The sequence below is a fragment of the Miniopterus schreibersii genome, assembly GCF_964146895.1.
Source record: "Miniopterus schreibersii genome assembly, chromosome: 6".
Lineage (NCBI taxonomy): Eukaryota > Metazoa > Chordata > Mammalia > Chiroptera > Miniopteridae > Miniopterus > Miniopterus schreibersii.
The window spans coordinates 56,185,012-56,206,281 of NC_138107.1; the positions used below are offsets into that span (position 1 = coordinate 56,185,012).

The following is a 21,270-nucleotide window of genomic DNA, read 5'->3' on the forward strand; positions in this document are numbered from 1 at the left end:
TTTTACCATCCTGGGGTATTCTTAGAAGAATTACACCTGGTCCCTGAAGAGGTGACTCAGGATCTACACACAGGTGTGTACGCGAAGCTGCTAGAGGCGATGTTGCTTAGAGCTTTAATTTCCGGGATCTAGGCGCTGCGAAAACCCGTAACCAAGGGAACAGAACGCGATTCCACCCCCGAATGCCCGCTAGCGCCTCCAGGCGTCCGAGGCGCGGCGGTCCCAGGAAGTGACGTTCGCGCAGGTTCCGGTTCCGCCTGTTCCGGGCACTGGCTGCGCCGCGGTACCCGCTCGGTGCACGTGTGTTCGTTCGTTCAGCTCGCGTTGCGAGAGCGATGGACGCCTTGGATCGGGTTGTGTAAGTTCGCCGACTCCCAGCCGCGGGGAACGTGGGGTAGAAGGGCTCCTCCGGAGGGCTGGAGTGATGTAGCCACTGCACCCCGCGCCCCCGGTTACCCTTCTGCATCCGTACACTCGCTGCTCGGAGCCGGGTGGAGGCCTGTCCGTGCCCCGGCCTGGGTCTCCCCGGGTCGGTGCCGCCTGCTGGGAGCGCGGAGCGGGGCAGCCACCGTGGCAGCCGCGGGGGGAGGTCGCGCAGGTTATCCTAGCCAGTTAGAAAGGCGCTGGTTGCCGAAGTGCGAGGGAGGTGGGAGAGGCGCAGGTTACAAACCCAGGCCTCGGAATCTGACAGATCCAGATGACAAACCGGCGGCGTCCACTGAAGCTTTGCGACTTGGGGCCATTTAATTTCCCCGAGTCTCACTCCGTGAAATAGCGTTCATAATGGTACCTCGTAGAACTGGGGGGATTATTTGAGAGAATGGGCGTAAAGCCTTTGCTACAGCGCGTAAAAATGCTTATTAGCTTTTTCTTTCCCTCCCAACCTTGTACACTTCTATGAGTTATCCTTGAGTGATGTCTGTTTTGAATCAATTGGAAAAGCATTTGTTGGTCTCCTACAAGGCCCTGCTGTTGTTTGCTGTGGTTTTCTTACAATTTACCTGGGTTAACATGTAAACAACAAAGTATTTTAGTATCAATTTAGAGATTTCTTAAGTGCATTCGCTATACCTCTAGATGTGGGGACTGCAAAGATGACAGATTAGTAAGACTAGTCTAATTGGGGGACAAATAGCAAATAAAACGTTTAAGGTGTTACATGTTTTATAATATGTAACATATATGCATTCATTGCTGGTTAGTGAGAAGTAATAATCCACATTGTAGAGCATATAGCGTTTATATTGTTATATAGACACACTAAATACCTCTTGGTTTGGTTTAATAAATAATGTGTGTGTGTGTGTTATCAACCATTAAATGATTAGAAGCTTTATATGTGCTCGATGTGCTTAACATTTTATCTGGAGGAGAATATTTAAAATATGCACGGTAGACTAAAGTGTGTGTATATTCTGGTGTGTGTGTGTGTTTCCTCCTTCCTGAAGTGCCCATGGGCCTGGAAGAAGGAGGGAAGGTAATAGTTATTTAAGAGAGGAGGAATTCTTTCAGTAGATGGCAGAGAACTATTGGGAAAGCAAGATCTCACTGTAGTGGAAGCAGAGGGGAAGCCCTTTTTCTGAACAGGAAAGTATAAAAACATTCTATTTCTGTCACATTATAAAATCAGAATAATGGATTTGTTTTTCCTTCATATTTTGCAGGGTGATTGGTTTAGATGAGTTTTAAATCTAGCTCATTTTGAAGATTTGCCTACTTACAAGCTGTGTGACCTTGGGCAGACTACCTCCCTGGCCTCAATTGCCTCACCTATAAATTGAAGATTATAATTGTACTTGTCTCATAGGTCTTGGTGAAGATTAAGCCTTAATAGAGTGATTCCCCTTTGGTGACAGTATGTGACTTTTTCAGCAGTGATGTTGAAGTGGGATAGTGTATACTTCCTGGCAGGCATTGTCTTTTATTTTATTTTTTTTATCCTCACCGGGGATATTTTTTCCATTGCTTTTCAGAGAGTGGAAGGGGGCGAGGGAGAGAGAGGGAGGGAGGGAGAGAGGGGAACATTGATGTGAAAGAGACGCATAGATTGGTTGCCTCCTGCATTGAGCCTGCACTCGAGGTACATGCCCTTGGCTGGAACTGAACCTGGACCCTTCAGTCCTCGGGCAGACACTCTAACCAGTGAGCAACTGGCTAGGACAGGCATTGTGGTCTTAAACTTGGAGGAAAGATAAGCAATAATTAACCTCCTTATGTTTAGCAACTGCCCACAAGTTGATCAGCAGTTGGTGTGCAATTCTTTGTGTTAGGTTACAGAGTATAGTTTGACTGCTTTTTTAATTGTTCAAAATATTACAGATGTCTCTTTTTCTCCCCATTGACCCCTTTCACCCCTCTCCCCAGTCTCTCACCGCACTACTGTCTGTGTCCTTGGGTTGTGCATATATGCATATAAATTCTTTGGTTAATCTCTCCTCCCCCACCCACTCATCCACCCCCACCTTCCCTCTGAGATTTGCCAGTCTATTCCATGCTTCCATGTCACTGAATCTGTTTTGTTCATCAGTTTATTAAGTTCTTTAGATTCCACATATAAGTGAGAAAATAGCAACAGTATTCGCTTGAGTTCTTTTTCCCCTTTAATAAAAAAAGGTTTGATAGAAGCAGTAATAAAAGAATGCTGGGAATATTAAAAGGAAAGCCTTTAAAAAAACCAAAAGCTAATAAAATTAACTTACTTAGCAGTAATAAATGATATTTTTTACCAATTATCTTCTTAAAAAAGGAGATTTTGTTTAATGTTGGAACCCTAACTGATAAATGTTATGTAATGTTTCTGTTGATTTTTAAGATTATGCACATTAGTCAAGTTATGGTTTTATAATATGAAGAAAATGTTTTAAGTTGTTGTGAATTGTGATTTTTCTGAACAGAAAGCCCAAAACGAAAAGAGCCAAGAGATTCCTTGAGAAGAGAGAACCGAAACTCAGTGAAAATATTAAAAATGCCATGCTTATTAAAGGGGGAAATGCAAATTCAACAGTGACACAAGTACTTAGAGATGTGGTACGTATATATCCTCATTTTTAAAATAGTTTTGAGCCTTGGGCGGTGTTGCTCAGTAGTTAGAGCATCAGCCCACACACCGAAGGACCGTGGGTTTGATTCCCGGTCAGGGGCACATATGAATCAGGCTGCTGGACACATAAATACATGGGTAAGTTATCCTAGCTTTAAGAATGACTAGCCTTAGAGAAAAGCACGGGTTGAATGCTTTGTGCTTTACCAAGGCACTGACTACCGGTTTTCCTTAAAGCAGCTGGTTTCAGTTACTAAAATTTGTTTTGCTCACATTTAAGGAACATACTGTATCTAATTTGTAAAGTGAAATAACTGGGTATTACTGTATATTCCTTCACCAACACCAGTTACTGTGTTAGGTGCTGGGGATTAATAGTTATTTAAAACACAGTCTCTCCCTTCAATGAGCTTAGTGAGGGAGATAGACAAGTAAAAAATTGTAACATTGTGAATTGAGTGCTGCGCTAGAGGCATGCATGAGGTGGGATGGGAGGCAGCGTTAGAGCAAGATCAGGGAGGGAAGAGAATGGTTTCCAAGGTTGAGAAAAAGCTTGTTCAAAGTGTGAAGGAAGGAGCATGATGCATTGGGGAACTGCAGGTAATTGGGATGGTGAAAGAAGAGCGGGTTAGATGAAACTAGCAGAATAGGCAGGATAAGGCAATAACATGGAGTTTGAGCTTTATTCTGAAAGCTCAAGTGGAACCATTGAAAGATTTTAAGTGAGAGATATGATGCTTTTAATCAGCTTGACTAGAAAGGGTTGAAGCAAATGTAGGAAACTAAGTCTTTGCTGTCAGCAGATAAAGAGCATCTGGAGTCCTGTGGTGGCAATGAAAATGAGAGATGATCAGAGAAAATAGATGTTGAAGGTAAAAGAGTTTGGGCATGAGTAAGAAGTATGACTTACCAGCTTTCTGTCTTGGGTGCCTGATGAGCAATAATGCCAATTAAAGAGTGTATCGTGTGGAGCAGATTTTGGGGGAAAGTGATATGTTCAGTTTAGGACATGTGATTTCAATGGTGAAGGTAAAAGCTTTATGCACTTCTGTAGCCTGGTGTCTAGCCCAGTGTCCGACACATGGTAGGTGCTCAATAAATACTCAGTAAATGTTTAATCAGTGAATGAAAGGCATAGTCTGTAGGGATATATAATAGGTAGTTGAATATTTAGGCCTTGAGTGCAGCAGATAGATTCTTTGAGTTAAATCGACTAAATAATTGAATAGATTCTTAAACTTGACTAAATTCCCTGTGCTTGTTAAACACAATAGTCAATTCAGACTCCTGAGTGTCTAGTATATGCTCATCCTTTATGGCTGTCTGAATGTCAGTTGTGTTAATGGGTTACTTCTCCTGTCCTCCCCAAATCCTTTCAGCACAATAACCCTACATATTTAAGTAATCTCTAAGAACAGTGCAATATTACAGATTATTACAATAGTTAACACTCATACTGATGACTCTTGAGTTGTCAAGAATAGGTGGTAATGTCCATTCCACTGAGGCAGGGAAACGTGGTCAAGGATCATCATAAGTGTTAGTACTTAAAATGATAGATTTTACTGCTGAATTTCTTTTGTTTGCCAGCTCTAAGAGTTAATGAATGATTATTTCACCTTATTTTTCGTTGTTTTCCTTCATTTACCCCTTCCTCTAATGCAAGGTAATGCCTTAGATCTTTATTACCTATGGTAAAGCAGTACTGACCATATAGGCAATAAGTGATTATTAGTGGATGAGTGAAAAGAAGTAGGAAAAAAGTGAAAAGAGATTGACTAACAGGAACTTTTTAAAGGGCTATGTTTAAACTAGCTAGTATTCTGATTGTCATCATTATGACTTTCTCAGTTCTCTTTCTCCAGACATTATATCAATTCTATCAGCCTTTCCTGATAGGATTTATTTTTTCGGTTTTCTTCTACTCTTCTTTCTACTCTAAAATTATTTTCCTGGAAAGAACAGAGTAGGTAGAATTTAAAGAAATGAAGGGAGGCATTTAAGTTGGATAGACTATTCAAAGAGCATAGAAAATTGTAATTAGGAAGGTCCAGTCTGAATTAGAATATTAAGTTTATGTTGCAGGTTGTTATAAGTGATCAAAAGGTAGTCAAGCAGAAGACATCAGAATAGGATTTAGGGACTAGAATAATCCTGTATAATGACTGTTCCAATGCTTTATTTTTACCTCTGCTTTGAAAGCTTTAAATTATTTTTTTTTACAGTATGCGTTGAAAAAACCATATGGCGTTCTGTATAAAAAGTAAGTAATGATTTCTTTTACTTTACTTTAAATTGTATTACTCCAGTGTAAAAGTAACAACCACTCTATGAAAGATTTAGAAATTTTTTTTTTAAAAAAAACAACTATAGGCCCGCCTGGGCATGGCTCAGTGGTTGAGCATCGACCTAGGATCCAGGAGATAGCAGTTCGATTCCTGGTCAGGGCACATGCCCAGGTTGCCGGCTCCATCCCCAGTCCAGGGCGTCCAGGAGGCAGCCGATCAATGACTCTCTCTCATCATTGAGGTTTCTATCTCTCTCCCTCTCCCTTCCTCTCTCTGAAACCAATAAAGATATATTTACACAAAACAAAACAGAGACCCCCCACTATAGTTCCTTATATATAGCTATTTGTATTTTTAAATTTCTTTCCAGTCTGTTTTCATTTGTAGTGAATAGTTTTACATCATTATAATAGTAGCAGATGTTATTTTGAAATAATTATAGACTTACAGAAAAGTTGCAAAAATTTAGCATTCCCATGTCCTTCACCCAGCTTCTTTCTATTTTTTTAATTTTTATTTTTAGAAATATATCTCTATTGATTTTAGAGAGAGGAAAGGAGAGGGGGAGAAAGAGAGAGAAACATCAATGATGAGAGAGTCATTGATCAGCTGCCTCCTGCACGCCCCTGACTGGGGATTGAGCCTGCAACCCTGGCATGTGCCCTGAACGGGAATCTAACCCTGATCGCCTCGATCCTAGGTTGACGACACTCAACCACTGAGCCATACCCAGCCGGGCGCTCTTTCTTTTTTAAAATATGTTTGTATTGATTTTAGAGAGAGAGAAACATCTATTGGCTGTCTCCTGTATGCTCCCTACTGGGGATTGAGCCTGAAACCTGGGCAGATGCCCTGACCCGGAATCAAACCAGTGACGTTTTGGTGCATGGTACGACACTCAACCAACTGAGCCACATGCTCCAGGGCCACCCAGCTTCCCTTAATGTTGCATCTTCCATAGCCATAGTGTAATTGTCAAAAGTAAGAAATTAACATTGGTACAATAATGTTAACTAAATTACAGACTTAATTTGGTTTGGACCAGTTTTTCCACTAAGGTCCTTTTTCTCTACCAGGGTCCCACATTGCATTTAGTTGTCATGTCCCCGTGGTTTCCTCCAATTTGTGACAGCTCTTCAGTCTTTCATGACCTTGGCACTTTTGATGAGTACTTGTCAATTATTTTGTAAAATATCCCTCATTTTGGATTTGCCTTAAGGTTCTCATGAATAGATTGAGGTTATGCATTTTTGGCAAGAATACCACAAAAGTCCCCTCCCCTCTCGAATGCCTACGGTGTCTCTCTCTTTTTTTTTTGGTCCAGTATGTTTTGTTTCTGTATGTGACTCTGTTTTTTGAATCTGCATATCTTCTCCGTAGTATTGGGGGAGAAAAAAAAGTAATACCACAAAAGTGATGGCTTTTCTCAGTAAATCTTAACAGGGAGTACAAGATGCCTTGTACTTGTGGCGTTAACCTTGGTTAAAGTGGTGTCTGCTGGGTTTCTCCACTATGAAGTTACTGCTTTTCTCTTTGTAATTAGTAAATTACAAAGTTTGAAGGAGATGCTTTGAGACTATGCAAAGACTATGCAAATAATCTTTTTTCTTTTTTTATATGTCTGTTTTGATTTCAGAGAGAGGAAGGGAGAGGGAAAGAGAGAGTGTCAGTGTTCAGCTGCCTCCTGCACACCCCCTACTGGGGATCGAGCTCAAAGCCTGGGCATGTGCTGGAACTGGGAATTGAACCTCAATCTCCCGGATCATAGGATGATGCTCAACCACTGAGCCACACCAGCTGGGTGCACATAATTCTTATTCTTAAACTTTTATTTTAGCATCCATCTGTGGATCTAGTCTACAACAGTAATTACTGTGGTGTGTACAGGGGTGTATGCAGGGGGCAACTAATTGATGTGTTTCTCTCACATCAATGTTTCTCTCTCTGTCTCCCTTCCTCTCTGTCCAAAAATCTTTAAAACAACATATCCTCTGGTGAGAATTGAAAAATCATATACAGGGTGGAGCAAAATTAAGTTTACAGTTGTTTGTACGGAAAATAATACAATAATTAATAAATAATACAAGAACTGTGTTTTGCAAACTCACAACTGTAAACCTACTTTTGCCCCCCCTATGTATTTTAAAACCTTCTGTTCATACTGATACTTTCAATTCCAATCCAGTACCACAGACTTCATTTTAGCCTTTCTCCTTTTCTTGTTTGTAACTTCTGACAGTAAGAAACCTGGCTTCCATTATTTATAATATATTTACTTACTCATATAATTGTAGTATATACATAGTTTCAGATTGTCTAATCCTATAAGAAACAATGTAGTAACTAGAGTACAGAATTTTCCTGTGTGTGTCTTTAGCCTTACAGTAACCAATCAAAATATAGTTTTCCAATTTAACTTAGCTTAGGTTTTGGGGTGTTTTTTTTTCAGCCCCTTCAATGAGGTTGCTATTCATTTTTACTACAGTTAGGGTTGTTTATTATTGTTTCATCCTGTTTTGGGTTTTCTACCACATCTTAATTTATGTATGTAAAATTTACTCTTTGTGGTATACAATTTTGTGGGTTTCAGCAGATGCATTGAGTTGTGTCTGCAACTCAGTCATACAGAAACAGTTCCATTATCCTGAAAATTCCTTCATGCAGTGCTCTGTTATAGTCCTTCCCCTTTCTCCCCTCTGTAACCAGTGATTTGTTTTACATCCTTAGTGTTTCCGTTTTCAGAATGTCACATAAATGGAATTATATGACATGTAGCCTCTGGTGTCTTTTTTCATTAGCAAAATAAATTTAAAATTTATCTCTGTTGTTTTATATATGCAATTTATATCAAACCTTTTCCATTTATGTTATAAATGGTGGTCCCTTCAGTATTATTATTATTTTTTAATTTTAAAAATTTATTTATTGATTTTAGAGAGCGAGAGGAAGGGAGAAAGAGAGAAACATCAGTTTGTTGTTACATTTATTTATACATTCATTGATTGATTCTTGTATATGCCCTCACTGGAGATCAAACCCACAACCTTGGCTTATCACGGTGACGCTCTAACCAACTGAGCTACCTGGCCAGGGCTCAGTATTATTTTTAATGCCAGTCTAATGCCTATTTCCTTAATTTGGGGGAATTTGGGTTTTTCACTTTTTTGTTCTTATAAATAATGCTAAAGTGGCCATTCTTACACAAAGGAGATACCTTTTGAATTAGTTCCTATATGAGATTCCTAGACTTGAGGTTACAGGTTACAACTTCATGTCCAATACAGCATATTAACATTATTGCTTTTTGAAAAGTTTCCCCTTTTGGGAGAATTCAATATATAAATTTCATGGGCCTTTACCTACTTTTGGTTTATTTTTTAAAATTAAGAAATGAAAATAAGTCCGGCCAGTGTGGCTCAGTGGTTGAGCATCAACCTATGATCCCGGAGATGGTGGTTTGATTCCCAGTCAGGGCTCATGCTCGGGTTGTGGGCTCGATCCCCAGCAGGGAGGGTGCAGGAGGCAGCTGATCAGTGACTCTCATCATTGGTGTATCTCTCTCTCTCTCTCCCCCTCACCCTTCCTCTCTCTGAAATCAACAAAACATACTTTAAAAAAAAAAAAGGAAGAAGAAATGAAAATGATATTCTGTTTAACTTATATTTCCATATGTTTTCAACAGGTCATATTTTCTTATTTGTGAATTGCTGTAAGCTATTAATCAAAATACTTTTTTTTTTACTGATTATAAAAGTAATAATGTATTTATCTTAATAATTAGGATAATGGGTAAGTAATCACCCATAGATAAGCGCGGTACATTTTGACATAATTTCCTCCCCATTTATTTTTATATCTGTACGTCTATTCTTTAAACAAAATTGAGATCATGTTGTACATACGATTTTCTCTTTAAATTTATAAAAATTATGAACTGTTTTATTAAATTTTATGATTAAAAATCAGAAATTATACACGAAAATATAAATCACACTTATTCCAGAACAACTATCATTAGTTTCTTACATTTTATCAGAATTTCTTTATGAATATTTAAGCAAATAAAAATATATATTATTTCTCTCTCTTTTGCATGAAAGATAACATGTTCTACATTTCTCTACCTACTGCTTCTCCATCTTCACTACTACTACTACGATCCAATCCCCCATTTTTTTCTTTCTCTCCTGGGTTATTGCTATAGCTTCTTACTGACTCCTTTCACTCTTACAATACTCCATTCCCTTCTCATATAGAAGACAGAGCAGTCCTTTAAAGGGAAATTTCAGTCCAGTCATTCCTTAACCTTGCCCGAAAAGGTACTACATATCTGGGTTGTGTCTACATTTTTTTTTTTTTAAATCCTCACCTGAGGATATTTTTTTCATTGCTTTTCAGAGAGAGTGGAAGGGAGAGAGAGAGAAACATCGATGTGAGAGACACATCGACTGGTTGCCTCCTGCACGTGCCCTGAGAGGGCCAGGGATCGAGCCTGCAACCCAGGTACATGCCCTTGGTTGGAATCAAACCTGGGACCCTTCAGCCCACTGAGCCCTACCGGCTAGGGCTGTGTCTACATCTTTAACCCCCATTATCCCTTTGCTCACTAAGCCCCAGAGACGCTTGCCTTCTTTCTGTTTCTTGAATAGTCTAAGCTTATTTCCATCTCAGAATCTTTGTTGCTTCTATTCCTTCTTCCTGCAGAACTCCTAACCTCAAATCTTTTCCATGGCTAACTCCTCATTTTTCAAGTCTCACCTCAAATAGTCATCCACTTTTCACACTGACACAATACCCTATTTTATTTTTTGTCACAACAGTTACTATTTTTTGAAATTGTTTAGTTTTTCACAATAGAATGTAAGATCAAAAAAGCAAGGCTCTTGTTTGACATGGTATTATCGTATCTCTAGCTCCTAGAACAATGCCTAGCACATAATAGGCACTAAATAAATACTTGAATGAATGAATGTCTTTCTAGCTTCTTTTTTTGATCATCTGAATATAGAATTATATTTACTTATATATTGTTATGGTTGAATTACTTATTAAGATTATTAAAATTAGCCTCACCTTTTAAAAAATATTTGTAGGAAAAATATTACGAGACCATTTGAGGATCAGACATCATTGGTAAGTATGAAATTCTTTTGATTTAAGAGAGCATGTAAGTGATTATTCAGACTAATTTATTTAGTACTTCTAATATATGATTTTTAAAAATTAGAAATCATCCTATGTGAGAGAATTCTGATGTAAAATGGAGGGGAAATAAGACTTTTATACTTTCAAAATATGACTATAGAACTTACATTTCACTATCACTAGTACCTATTATTCACTGCTTGCAAGCCTGGGGGTGGGGCTGATGCGAGGTGGAGGGGATCAATGGGTAGAAAAAAAGGGGACGTCTGTAATACTACAATAAAGATAAATTTAAGAAGAAAAATAGACATATGCACCCTGGCTGGTGTGGCTCAGTTGGTTGGAGTGTCATCTCATACACCAAAAGCTGGTGGGTTTGATCCCCAGTCAGGGTGCATTTGGGAGGCAACTGATAGATGTTTCTCTCTCCCTCTCTTTTCTCTCTCCCTCTCTTTTCTCTCTCTCTCTCCCCCTCCCTCTCTCTAAGATTAATAAGATAAATAAAATTAAGAAAAAAGAAAAGTAGACACACACATTGTAAACTCGAGTCCAGCTATAAACATCTAAAAACACCATGTTGATTAATGATACGTAGTAATATCCCATGAGGAAAGGCATCTGTTCAGCAAATGAAATACTTGGTCTGCTCTTTCAAAATAACTGCATAGTTGAAAATATAAATGGTCTCTATCTATTTATTAACCTAATAGTTTTCACATATTTTTTGTTTTGAACTTACATCTTTTCCCTATAAACCCCAAGTCAGAAAATTTGAAGTAAAAAGTAGAAATAAAGTTCTTTTTATCTGTTTATTCCCACATAATTCATTAAGTCTCCATTAACTTCCACTGTAAAAAACTGATACACTTTTTTTTTTTTTTTAGTTTAGAGATATAATTCTTAAGTTTCTTATATTTATTGATTGAATGGAATTTCTTTGGTTTTATAGGAATTCTTTTCAAAGAAGTCAGATTGTTCTTTATTTATGTTTGGCTCCCATAATAAGAAGCGGCCAAATAACCTAGTAATAGGTAAGTATCCTTTACTTTTTTGTATTTTTATTTATAGAGTCACTTCTTTGACAATTAATTGATGATGTTGAGGATTCAGGAGTAACTAGTAAACTCTAGACTAATATTTTTTCCATGTGACTTGGAATAAAATTTTTTGTCTATTGGTCTAAAGGTAAAGAAAGATACTACCCTACCTCAAGTTGTAGATATTTTTCTAATATAAAACATATATCCTAAATCAGTATTAGAGTAGGAAAAAAAACAAAGTAGCATTCCTACTTGAATACATTAACCCTTTCCTAATAAATATCTGTTTAATGGATACATTTGAAAAAATAACCCCTTGCTCATGTGTTTTGAGACTTGGTCTGGCATACTCAATGGCTTAGGCAAGCAAACCCCCTACCATCTGTGAGCCTTTATTAACTTCTATAAAATAAGGGAGGTTGGCTAAATGATCTCTAAGATCCCTTCCAGGACCAAGATTACAATACTCTATCCTGCGTTGAAAATTTAAAGAAGAGCAGACATGTTAAAGGGGTATAAGGAGAAAGAAAAGAAGCGGATATTAGAACATTTTGAACATTGCAGATAAGTGGGAACATTGCAGATAAGCTGTTTGGGAAAAATAAATGCTTAAAAGAAAATGTATTTTCCTTCTAGGCCGTATGTATGACTACCATGTACTGGATATGATTGAATTAGGTATTGAGAAGTTTGTCTCTCTAAAAGATATTAAGGTAAGATACTGATGAAAATAAGAAACATTTTGTAAAGTTACTTTTGGGCAATAGTGACATCTTGTGGTAAAGAGTGTTGATACAGTTTTGTAGCTTAAATAAGAAAGAACTGCCTGGCTGGCGTGGCTCAGTGGTTGAGCATCGACCTATGATCCAGGAGATGGAGGCTCTATTCCTGGTTCAGGGCACAGGGGGCATGCAGGAGGCAGCCAGTCAATGACTCTCATCCCTGATGTTTCTCTCCCTCCCTCCCTCTCTCTGAAATCAATAAAGACATCTTTAAATAAAAAAGAACTTTGTTTTTATACTGTTGTGCTCTAAGATAAAAGCACAATTTCATTTTACCTTTACTTTAAAGAGAGGAATATATTTATAGCGGGTAACAGATATGGGTCATCTTATAGTTAGACTTCAGAGTGATTACTAACTCTTGTCTAGGCCATGGTTTCATTGCTATCCTCTCCCTTTGAGTTATCACAGCACCTGTTTTATAGAACTACAGAAATACTAGAATTTTCAAAGTGAACCCTGTTCTAAACCTAGGAAGCTTTAACTGATCCTGTATAATATTTTGGCTACTAGCCACCAAATTGCTAGCTCAGGCCTCCCCTTAAGGACTTGCTTCTTTGTGTCTTTTTTGTTTGAATGGATTATGAACTAGAAAGTAGTAAATAGTCTTAGAAAGGCAAGAGAACTGTCTTAATTCAGCTCCTGGGTCCAAATTGGGCTCTATTCCCTCAGAACTCTTATTCTTGACTTAATCTGTTCCATCAAATACATTATTTCATGTAGATTTCAAAGCTACCCTATGAAAGGCTGAAATTATTTTCCCTCTTGTATAGATTTAGAGATTGAAGCCCAGAGGAATTCCGTTGGTGAATTAGAGTCATACATACAGTAAATTATATAACCAATTAGGACTTTGAAAGGAAGGATATTGAAGTTTGTAATGGAAAATACAATAGTTCTCAGTTTATGGGTCTTTGAGGTTTGCGATATAGTTGAAAGAATTGTAACAAATATATAATAACTCCTTTTCCCAACCTCCTCTAAAAAGAGGAAGAGGGCATGACTTTCAGGCTTCCTGTGGGTTTGAGAAAAGGCCTTTACCAGGTCCCCACTTAGCTGCCGCAGCTTCCGCAGGTACAGTGTAGAACAGAGCCTGAGATTGGATTCAGAGGCTGAACACTGGGGTTTGAGGCCTGTCTTGGCCATTTAGAGGATTTATTACCTGATAAAGTCAGTTACTTCCAGGACCCTCAATTACAATCAAGTATTGAGTAGGTATAACATCAGCTGAGATAATATACGTGAAAATGCTTATTGAAAATACTGTTTTGGAAGGCATTTTGTAACGTGTGTAAACAGTGGTGCTTTATTATGGGAAGCCATCACTCTTTACAGTTTTTCTTTGGGGCTGTGCACAAGTCCCAGCAGATGTCCCCATTTTACCTTTGCCACTGCTGCTAGCTTGGTCACCAGTTAGTGGGCATGAGCACTGACTATTGCCTGCATGCCAACCCCTCTACTCTTTCCACTTCACTTCCAAAGCAAAGAAATACTTCTATCACTGCAGCTTGTAAACTGGACCATGAATTGTTTTTCAGGGCTCATTCTTAACAATAACCATTTAAACTGAAGACTAAATTTTCACTCATGGAGCATATCCATAACTACAAAATTCATTAATTGCTGAGTATATGCTTACATTGGCAATCCCTGCATAGACTGTTATTCAGCCCTTCACTTTTTACCCCAGTATTTGGTTACAGGTTTTAGTCTGTTTTAGATTGCATGTTTTTCTGTTTTTGTTTTTTGTTAATCCTCACCCGAGGATATTTTTTCCATTGATTTTTTTTTTTTTTTTAGAGAGTGGAAGGGAGGGAAGGAGGGTGAGAGAGAGAGAAACATCTATGTGAGAGAGATACACCAATTGGTTGCCTCCCCCACACACCCCAGCTGGGGCCGGGGAATGAACCTGCAACATAGGCATGTGCCCTTGACCAGGAATCGAACCCAAGACCCTTTGGTCCAGAGGCTCACGCTCTAACCACTTACCATGCTAGCCAGGGCTGGATTGCATATTTTGTTCTACTTTTTCCTTATATTTATTCTCTCTTTACTCGGCCTCATTTTCAAGACATCTTCACCAGGTATTTCCTATTTCACTTGCCTACTTTTATTGCCAAGCCTCATCCCTCTGTTAATTCTTTTTTTTTAGATAAGATTTATTTTATTTTATTTTTTAAACATATCTTTATTGATTTCAGAGAGAGGAAAGGAGGGGGAGAGAGAGAGAGAGAAACATCAATGATGAGAGAGTCACTGATCAGCTGCCTCCTGCATGCCCCCAGCTGGGGATGGAGCCCGCAACCCGGGCATGTGCCCTGACCAGGAATCGATCCCCGATCTCCTGGATCCTGGGTCGATGCTCAACCACTGAGCCACACCTGGCCAGGCCCTCTGTTAATTCTTAAGCAACGTTAGATTAGATGTTACCAGGAAATGGCGTGATTATTCTGGGAGCCTGTTTTCTAAGATGGCCAAACTTCTGGGAGGTTTCTGTATAAAATAAACCTTAATGAGTGAGATGATTAAAATTTAAGGCTAGTTGATGTTATATTAGGTAGTATAACTTATATCACACTTTCCTAGGATATTTTATTTGAAAAGTTTATAATTTATTAGAATTATTTTTCTGTTTTTTTTTTTTTTAATAACACTTAAGTAGGTTAGTTCAAGGACTTCATAATTATAGTATTTTTATTATACTATATCATGGTATTTATATAGTATTTAAAATTATAGTACCTTTCAGGCTGTTGGAATAAAGCTCTTCTGTTGTAGTTTCTTCTAGTTCCAGTGGTTTTACATTGTGAAAAATATCAGTGATCTACATGATAAGTTCTGTTTCACATAATTTGTTTAATTATATTTTTATGATGTGTATTTTGGGTCATGACTTAAAATAATATTCTTTATTGCTATGCATTGTGGCCAGGATGGTTTGAAAGCCAAAGTTGTAGTTGGTGTTTCCTCACTTTCTCTTAGTATTTGAATAACCTCTGTAGACCTAGGGGTAGCAGTAGGAGGGCCAGTTAGGACAGATGGAGCACAGTGGAGTCATTGGATCTGGAAAGTCCATTTAGGCCCTTGATCAGACAGACAGGCCTTAGGCACATCTCCTAAGTAGACAGTTAAGTTTCAGGATTTGGAAGCAGAGAATGCCAACAAGAGTGGTTTGATGACTAGGGAAGCAGCAACAGGTGGCTTTTGGTCCTACAGTAGGGGATGTTTGTTTTTTTTCCAGTTTTTTTCTTCTTTTTTTAAAAGTATTTTTGCCGGATTTGGATAATCTTGATTGATGTCAGAGCAGAGGTATTAGAATCATTGGGAAGCTCAGACAACAGCTGTTTACCTTTCTTTATAAATTAATCCTTCAGTTAAAGAGTTTTTTTCTATTTGATTTTCTTTAACTTCAGTAGCTTTTAAATCTAAATCCTCTTATTACTTACATCACATTCTTCTTGGTGTAGAAAATCCAGAACTGAACAAAATACTTTTTCCAGTAAGAGCTTCAACCCTGCTGAGGATTAGCACATACTTTCTATGGCTTGTATAAAATTATATTGTTTCCCATGTGAATGTTTAGTTGGTAGTTTATGTTTCATTTAAAAATACTGTTTATGTGATACAGTAGGAAAGGCACAGCAGTACAAATAATTCAAAGAAATTAAATTTATTTTGACTATTAGAGGGCTATGTTTTTTGTTTGTTTTTTAAGCAAGTTTAACTTTATATTTTATTCTTTGCATAGAATAATGTTAACAGGTAGTTTATGTCTTTCTTTGGCCACTTTTTCATTTGGCAACTGAAGGAGTGGAATGAAAAATTATTTTTAATATAAAAATCTGTAAGTTTAAAAATCCCGACTCTGGTTTTAAGTCTAAAATCAGCATTCATAGACTAGTTTTAGGACAGTTTAGGAAATCTGAAAATGAATCATTACATATAAGTATTAACTACTTTTTTTTTTTTTTTTTAATGTATCTTTATTGATTTCAGAGAGAGGAAAGGGGGGGGGAGAGAGAGAGATAGAAACATCAATGATGAGAGAGTCATTGATCGGCTGCCGAGCCCGCAACCTGGACATGTGCCCTGACCTGGAATCAAACCCCGATCTCCTGGATCCTAGGCCGATGCTCAACCGCTGAGTGACACCCGGCTGAGCAGTATTAAACTACTTTTTAAATCCTCAATTAAACAATTTAGACTTGATAATTATATAATTACATTTTTTGTTTCGTAGAATAGTAAATGCCCTGAGGGAACAAAACCCATGTTAATATTTGCTGGTAATGATTTTGATGTAACAGAAGACTACCGAAGGCTAAAAAGCCTTCTCATTGGTAAGTGTTTTAATACTTATGCACAGGGTAGCTCAGGTACGCAATCTGACTGTCATCGGTGGTGCTTTGCCATGTCACTCTAGGTATACAACTTTTTCTTTTTGGTTTCTTCTCTTTTCATTATTTTCTTTATTCCTCACTAACAGGGGAGAGCTAAAGGGATGTTTTACTCTATAGGTCATTATTACATTCTTGATGCTATAGTAACTTTGGTATCAAACTATTTATATAGCATTTTACACTTTATAAAACCCTCACACCCATCTTCTGTCATTTTTGACATCATTAAATTCAGTTTAGAAAATTGAAAAGTTCAATTTTCAAGGTGGTTATTACATCATTCACTTTCCATTAAAAACCTCTACTAGTTTTTCTTAATCTGATATATGATGCTTTTCATACTGAAACTTGCTTTCTTGATCTCCTCCAATTTTCTTCCTTTCTTTTCCATTAAAAGTGGTTTATTGAAAATATGTTATCCATATTCCTATTGTTTTTTCTGATTTCATGCTTATTTATATGCTTGCTTCTGTTCTTGCAAATTTTATTTCTTTCCCAGGAAATCCTCAGTGAGCCCCCCAGCTCCTTTTATTTAATTATTGTTATCTTAAGTGCCAAGTGTATGCTAGGTATGTTATATATTTTGCTTCATTCTCACAATAACCTTGTAATATTGTTTCATAGATGACTTATTCTTAGTGAGATATGCTAGTTCCTAACACTCTATGTAACGACCACATTCTTTCCTATGTGTTCACAAATCACCTTCTTAAAATCCAGTGTATAGTTATTGCCATCGTCTGGGATTGACATTAATTTTACCAGTTTTGAACCACTTTTTCTTCCTTTTTTTGAAAAGCTGGCATAATTGTTCTCCGTGATTTCTTAACTGTTACTAATAGTTAATATTCTGCAATCACATCTGCAGCTCTTTTCTAACTCTGGAAAGAAATTTAGTTTGTACCTAGAGCTACAAACACTTCTGATACTCAGCATTATCTCAAGTTTAAACTTATTTCATTTGAACTTCTCTTGCATCGTTCTTACAAGCTTGCAAGCTAAGCCATTGACTTTTTTGGTTGCCCTTTTGGATTTTTATATACTTGGCCTTAGATCACTTTTGAAAAGTTGGTGGTGTATATATTATAAATAAATTGTATACATGCTCTTTACAGTTCTGAGTTGACTAGAAAAGGTTTGTGGACAGACATACCACTTTCAGTTTTTCTTATTGGGATTATTTATGGTCTTAGTGCTGGGTTTACAATTTTCAGAACTTCTCATTTCTCTTATTACTAAATGACTTTTCAGAAAACTGAGTACCGCCTGGCTGCGTGTGGCTCTGCGGTTGAGCATCGACCTAGGATCCAGGCGATCGGGGTTTGATTCCCGGTCAGGGCACATGCCTGGGTTGCGGGCTAGGCAGCCGATCAATGACTCTCTCATCATTGATGTTTCTATCTCTCTCTCTCCTTCTCCTTTCCTCTCTCTGAAATCAATAAAAATATATTAAAAAAAGAAAAGAAAACTGAGTACCACTATAACCTATTTAATCCTTTCTAAAGCTCCTGATTTTGGCGACATTCCATTTCACAGGTGGGAAAATGGAGGCTCAGAGAGGTTAAGAGCTATTAAGTAGGTGAGCCAGAATCAAAACCCAAAACTTTTCTGCCTCTACTATCCATCATGTGGTGGTGAACAAGAGCCCTGCAGAGTCTTTGCTATAGGTTCTTCCCTTTATTTTTCATGAATTTAAAAAAAATCATATATGAAAGACAATGACCAACATTTCTTTCCTTTAATATTACGCACCCAAAAATATCAAGGGTGTTTTTCTAGCTAAGCTAAGATTACTATTACTTGTACTGCATTGGCCCAGATTTCCTGCCCTTTATTCCCCTAGTTCTTCTAACTATTGTCAGTGAGGGTAGTACTTATAATTTGTTGTAAGGGAGAATGCTTTGTTTGCTTTTGTTTAAATACTTTTTATAAAAACTTGCTCTTATTTTGTGCTTCCACTAGGTGGCAGGAATATCCATATATTTCAGTGATGAGGGGAGGGAGTGAAACAATAAAGGGATCTAGGGAAAGAAGAAAGAAAGGTAGAGGAATGGAGTGAGATTGTTGGGTACCAAGGGAAATTGAATTTTTAATACAAATATGAGGTAAGGTGGCTGCAGACTTCTGGCTTATGTTTTGTGTTCAAACGAAATAAAGTAGAGCAGTAGGGAAAGAGAATTTTATCAAAGGCTTTCTTCCTTCTAGGAAGCTGTGTGTGTGTGTGTGTGTGTGTGTGTATGACTGGCCAGAAAGAAAAGTTAACTTCTTCAGTATTTTCACGGCAGGTACCCATTTTGTTCATCCTGGATTTTATTTCTGTTTTGCTTTCTTAAATATTATATAGATTTGTGGTTAATTTTAGTGGGTCCTACTTTCTTTACCAAAAACCAGTAAATACCTATTTTTAGGTTCAGCCATCCTAATTTTTCTTTTTAACAATAAACACGTTTATTGCATGAGCTAAGATAGGAGGGAGAGGGATTTATTTGCCTTTCTGGGCCTTGATTTTCCTCAGCTATAACTCCAGCTTCTTGCCCTCAAGCATGTAGCCACTTGCTCAGCCGTATTGGCCTCGTCTTGGAGCGATGCATGCCAGAAACTTGCCCTGCTGGAACTACTCCTGTAGAAGAGTGCTGATTATTCTTTTTTCTTTCATCACATTTCTTCTGAATTTTCTTTGATTATTTTTTGTTTGTTTGTTTAAAATCTTTTCCTCCTCAGGAGCCAGCTTGGCCCCCTTCTTGTGGCCTGGTGGGACTCGTACCACCGTTAGTACCATGTGCTGTCAATGAGCACAATACAGTAATTGTTTTATTTTTTTTTTTGGCTTTGGAGTTCAGCCAGTGAAAACTCCTCCTTTTATTTTATTGTTAGTATTTGTTAATCCTCACTTGAGGGTATTTTTTCCATTTATTTTTTTTTCTTTTTATTTTTTTTTCGAGAAAGTGGAAGGGCGGGGAGAGAGAGATTGATTGGTTGGTTGGTTGGTTGGTTGCCTCCTGCACATGCCCGGACTAGGGGCAGGGATTGAACCTGCAACCCAGGCATGTGGCCTTGAGCAGGAATCAAACTCAAGACCCTGCGGTGCTCGTGCCAGCACTATCCACTGAGCTACACCAGCCAGGGCTGTACAGTTCTTTACTAGGACCTTGGTGTGGACCAGTTCCTTGTTGGATGCAACACTTTGCAATCCATCTTTTTTCTTTCCTTACCCGAGGATATGTTTTTGTTTTTTTTAATACTGATTTTAGAGAGAGAGGAGAGAGAGAAATGTTTGGTTGCCTTGACCAGGAATCAAACCCACGACCTTTTGGTGTATGGGGTGACACTCCAACCAGCTGAGCCACCCGGCCAGGGTTGCAGTCCATCCTTTTTCTCTATTCTAAGCGAACACTGTTGTGCTTTCTGTGCTAATTATAGGTTAGTTTGCATTTTCTAGAATTTTAGGTAAATGGAATTGTATAGTGTGTACTTTTCTGGCTTCTTCACCTAATTTTTTTTAGATTCATCTGTGTTGTTGTGTGTATCAGTAGTCATTTCTTTTTATTGCCAAGCAGTATTCCATTTATAGCTAGTCCATAATTTATTTATTCCTTCATCAGCCAATAGACATTTAGGTTGATTCCAGCTTTTGACTATTATCAGTAGGGCTGCTATGAATATTTATATACAAATTTCTGTAAGGGCATATGTTTTCATTTCTGTTGGGTAAATATCTAGGAATAGAATGGTAGAGTCATTTGAATAGTGTATGTCTAACATTTTAAGAAACTGCCAAACTGCTTTCCAATGAGGTTGTCCCATTTTACATTCCCACTAACAGTGTATGAGAGCTCCAGTTACTCTGACTTCTTGCCAATGCTTGGTAGACCATTCCTTTTCATTTTAGTTATTCTAATGTGTGTTGTATACTGATAGTAATGTGTTCCCAAAGCCAGATCTACAAAATAAAGTATTGGTATTCTTGCAGTTTTAATTTGTATTTTCTAATGACTAATGATGTTTGACATCTTTTCATGTGCTTATTGGCCATTCATATATCTTTGGTGAAGTGTCTATTCAAATCTTTGCCAGAATTTTTTTAGTTCTGTGTTTAGTCTTATTATTATTGAGTAATAAGGCAGGGGTGTGTATGTGTGCACGCTTGTGTGTGTGTGAGAGAGAGGAAAAGAGAGGGAGAAATCCTTTGTCCTTCTATGTGTGATATATAATCTTTGAATATTTTCTCCCAGCCTTTTTGTTTTAACAATATCTTTCAAAGAGCAGAATTATTTAATTTTTTGGGACATCTCTTTGAGACATTTTTTTCTCTACTGATATGTTCTTACTGTGTTTTATTTAAGAAACCTTTGCTTATCCTAAGATTGCAAAGATTCTTCTTATATTTTTTTTTTGAAGTCTTAATAGTTTTAGATTTACATTTAGGTTTATGATCCATTTTGAATTAATTTTTGTATGTGGTGTGTAAGAGTCAATGTTCTTAAAACTTTCTACTTTCATTTCTCTTTTTTTTCTTTTCATTCTTAAAAGCTTATGGGAAAAGCAGCGCTGGCCTCAGTGGGTCAGTTGGTTGAC

The 21,270-nt window shown here is 37.6% G+C and overlaps 1 protein-coding gene across 1 annotated transcript in view; it reads left to right on the forward strand.

Moving 5' to 3' along the window:
* The first annotated feature begins 255 nt into the window (after positions 1 to 255).
* The window catches only part of RPF2 (ribosome production factor 2 homolog), a 32,122-nt gene continuing 11,107 nt past the window's right edge, over positions 256 to 21,270 (forward strand). Inside the window, exons 1-7 of the mRNA XM_081139817.1 lie at positions 256 to 358; positions 2,895 to 3,027; positions 5,266 to 5,303; positions 10,422 to 10,461; positions 11,423 to 11,504; positions 12,150 to 12,226; positions 16,536 to 16,635. Of these exons, the coding sequence (XP_080995943.1) occupies positions 336 to 358; positions 2,895 to 3,027; positions 5,266 to 5,303; positions 10,422 to 10,461; positions 11,423 to 11,504; positions 12,150 to 12,226; positions 16,536 to 16,635 (493 nt within the window). The 5' untranslated portion in view covers positions 256 to 335. The remainder of the gene's footprint in view (positions 359 to 2,894; positions 3,028 to 5,265; positions 5,304 to 10,421; positions 10,462 to 11,422; positions 11,505 to 12,149; positions 12,227 to 16,535; positions 16,636 to 21,270) is intronic.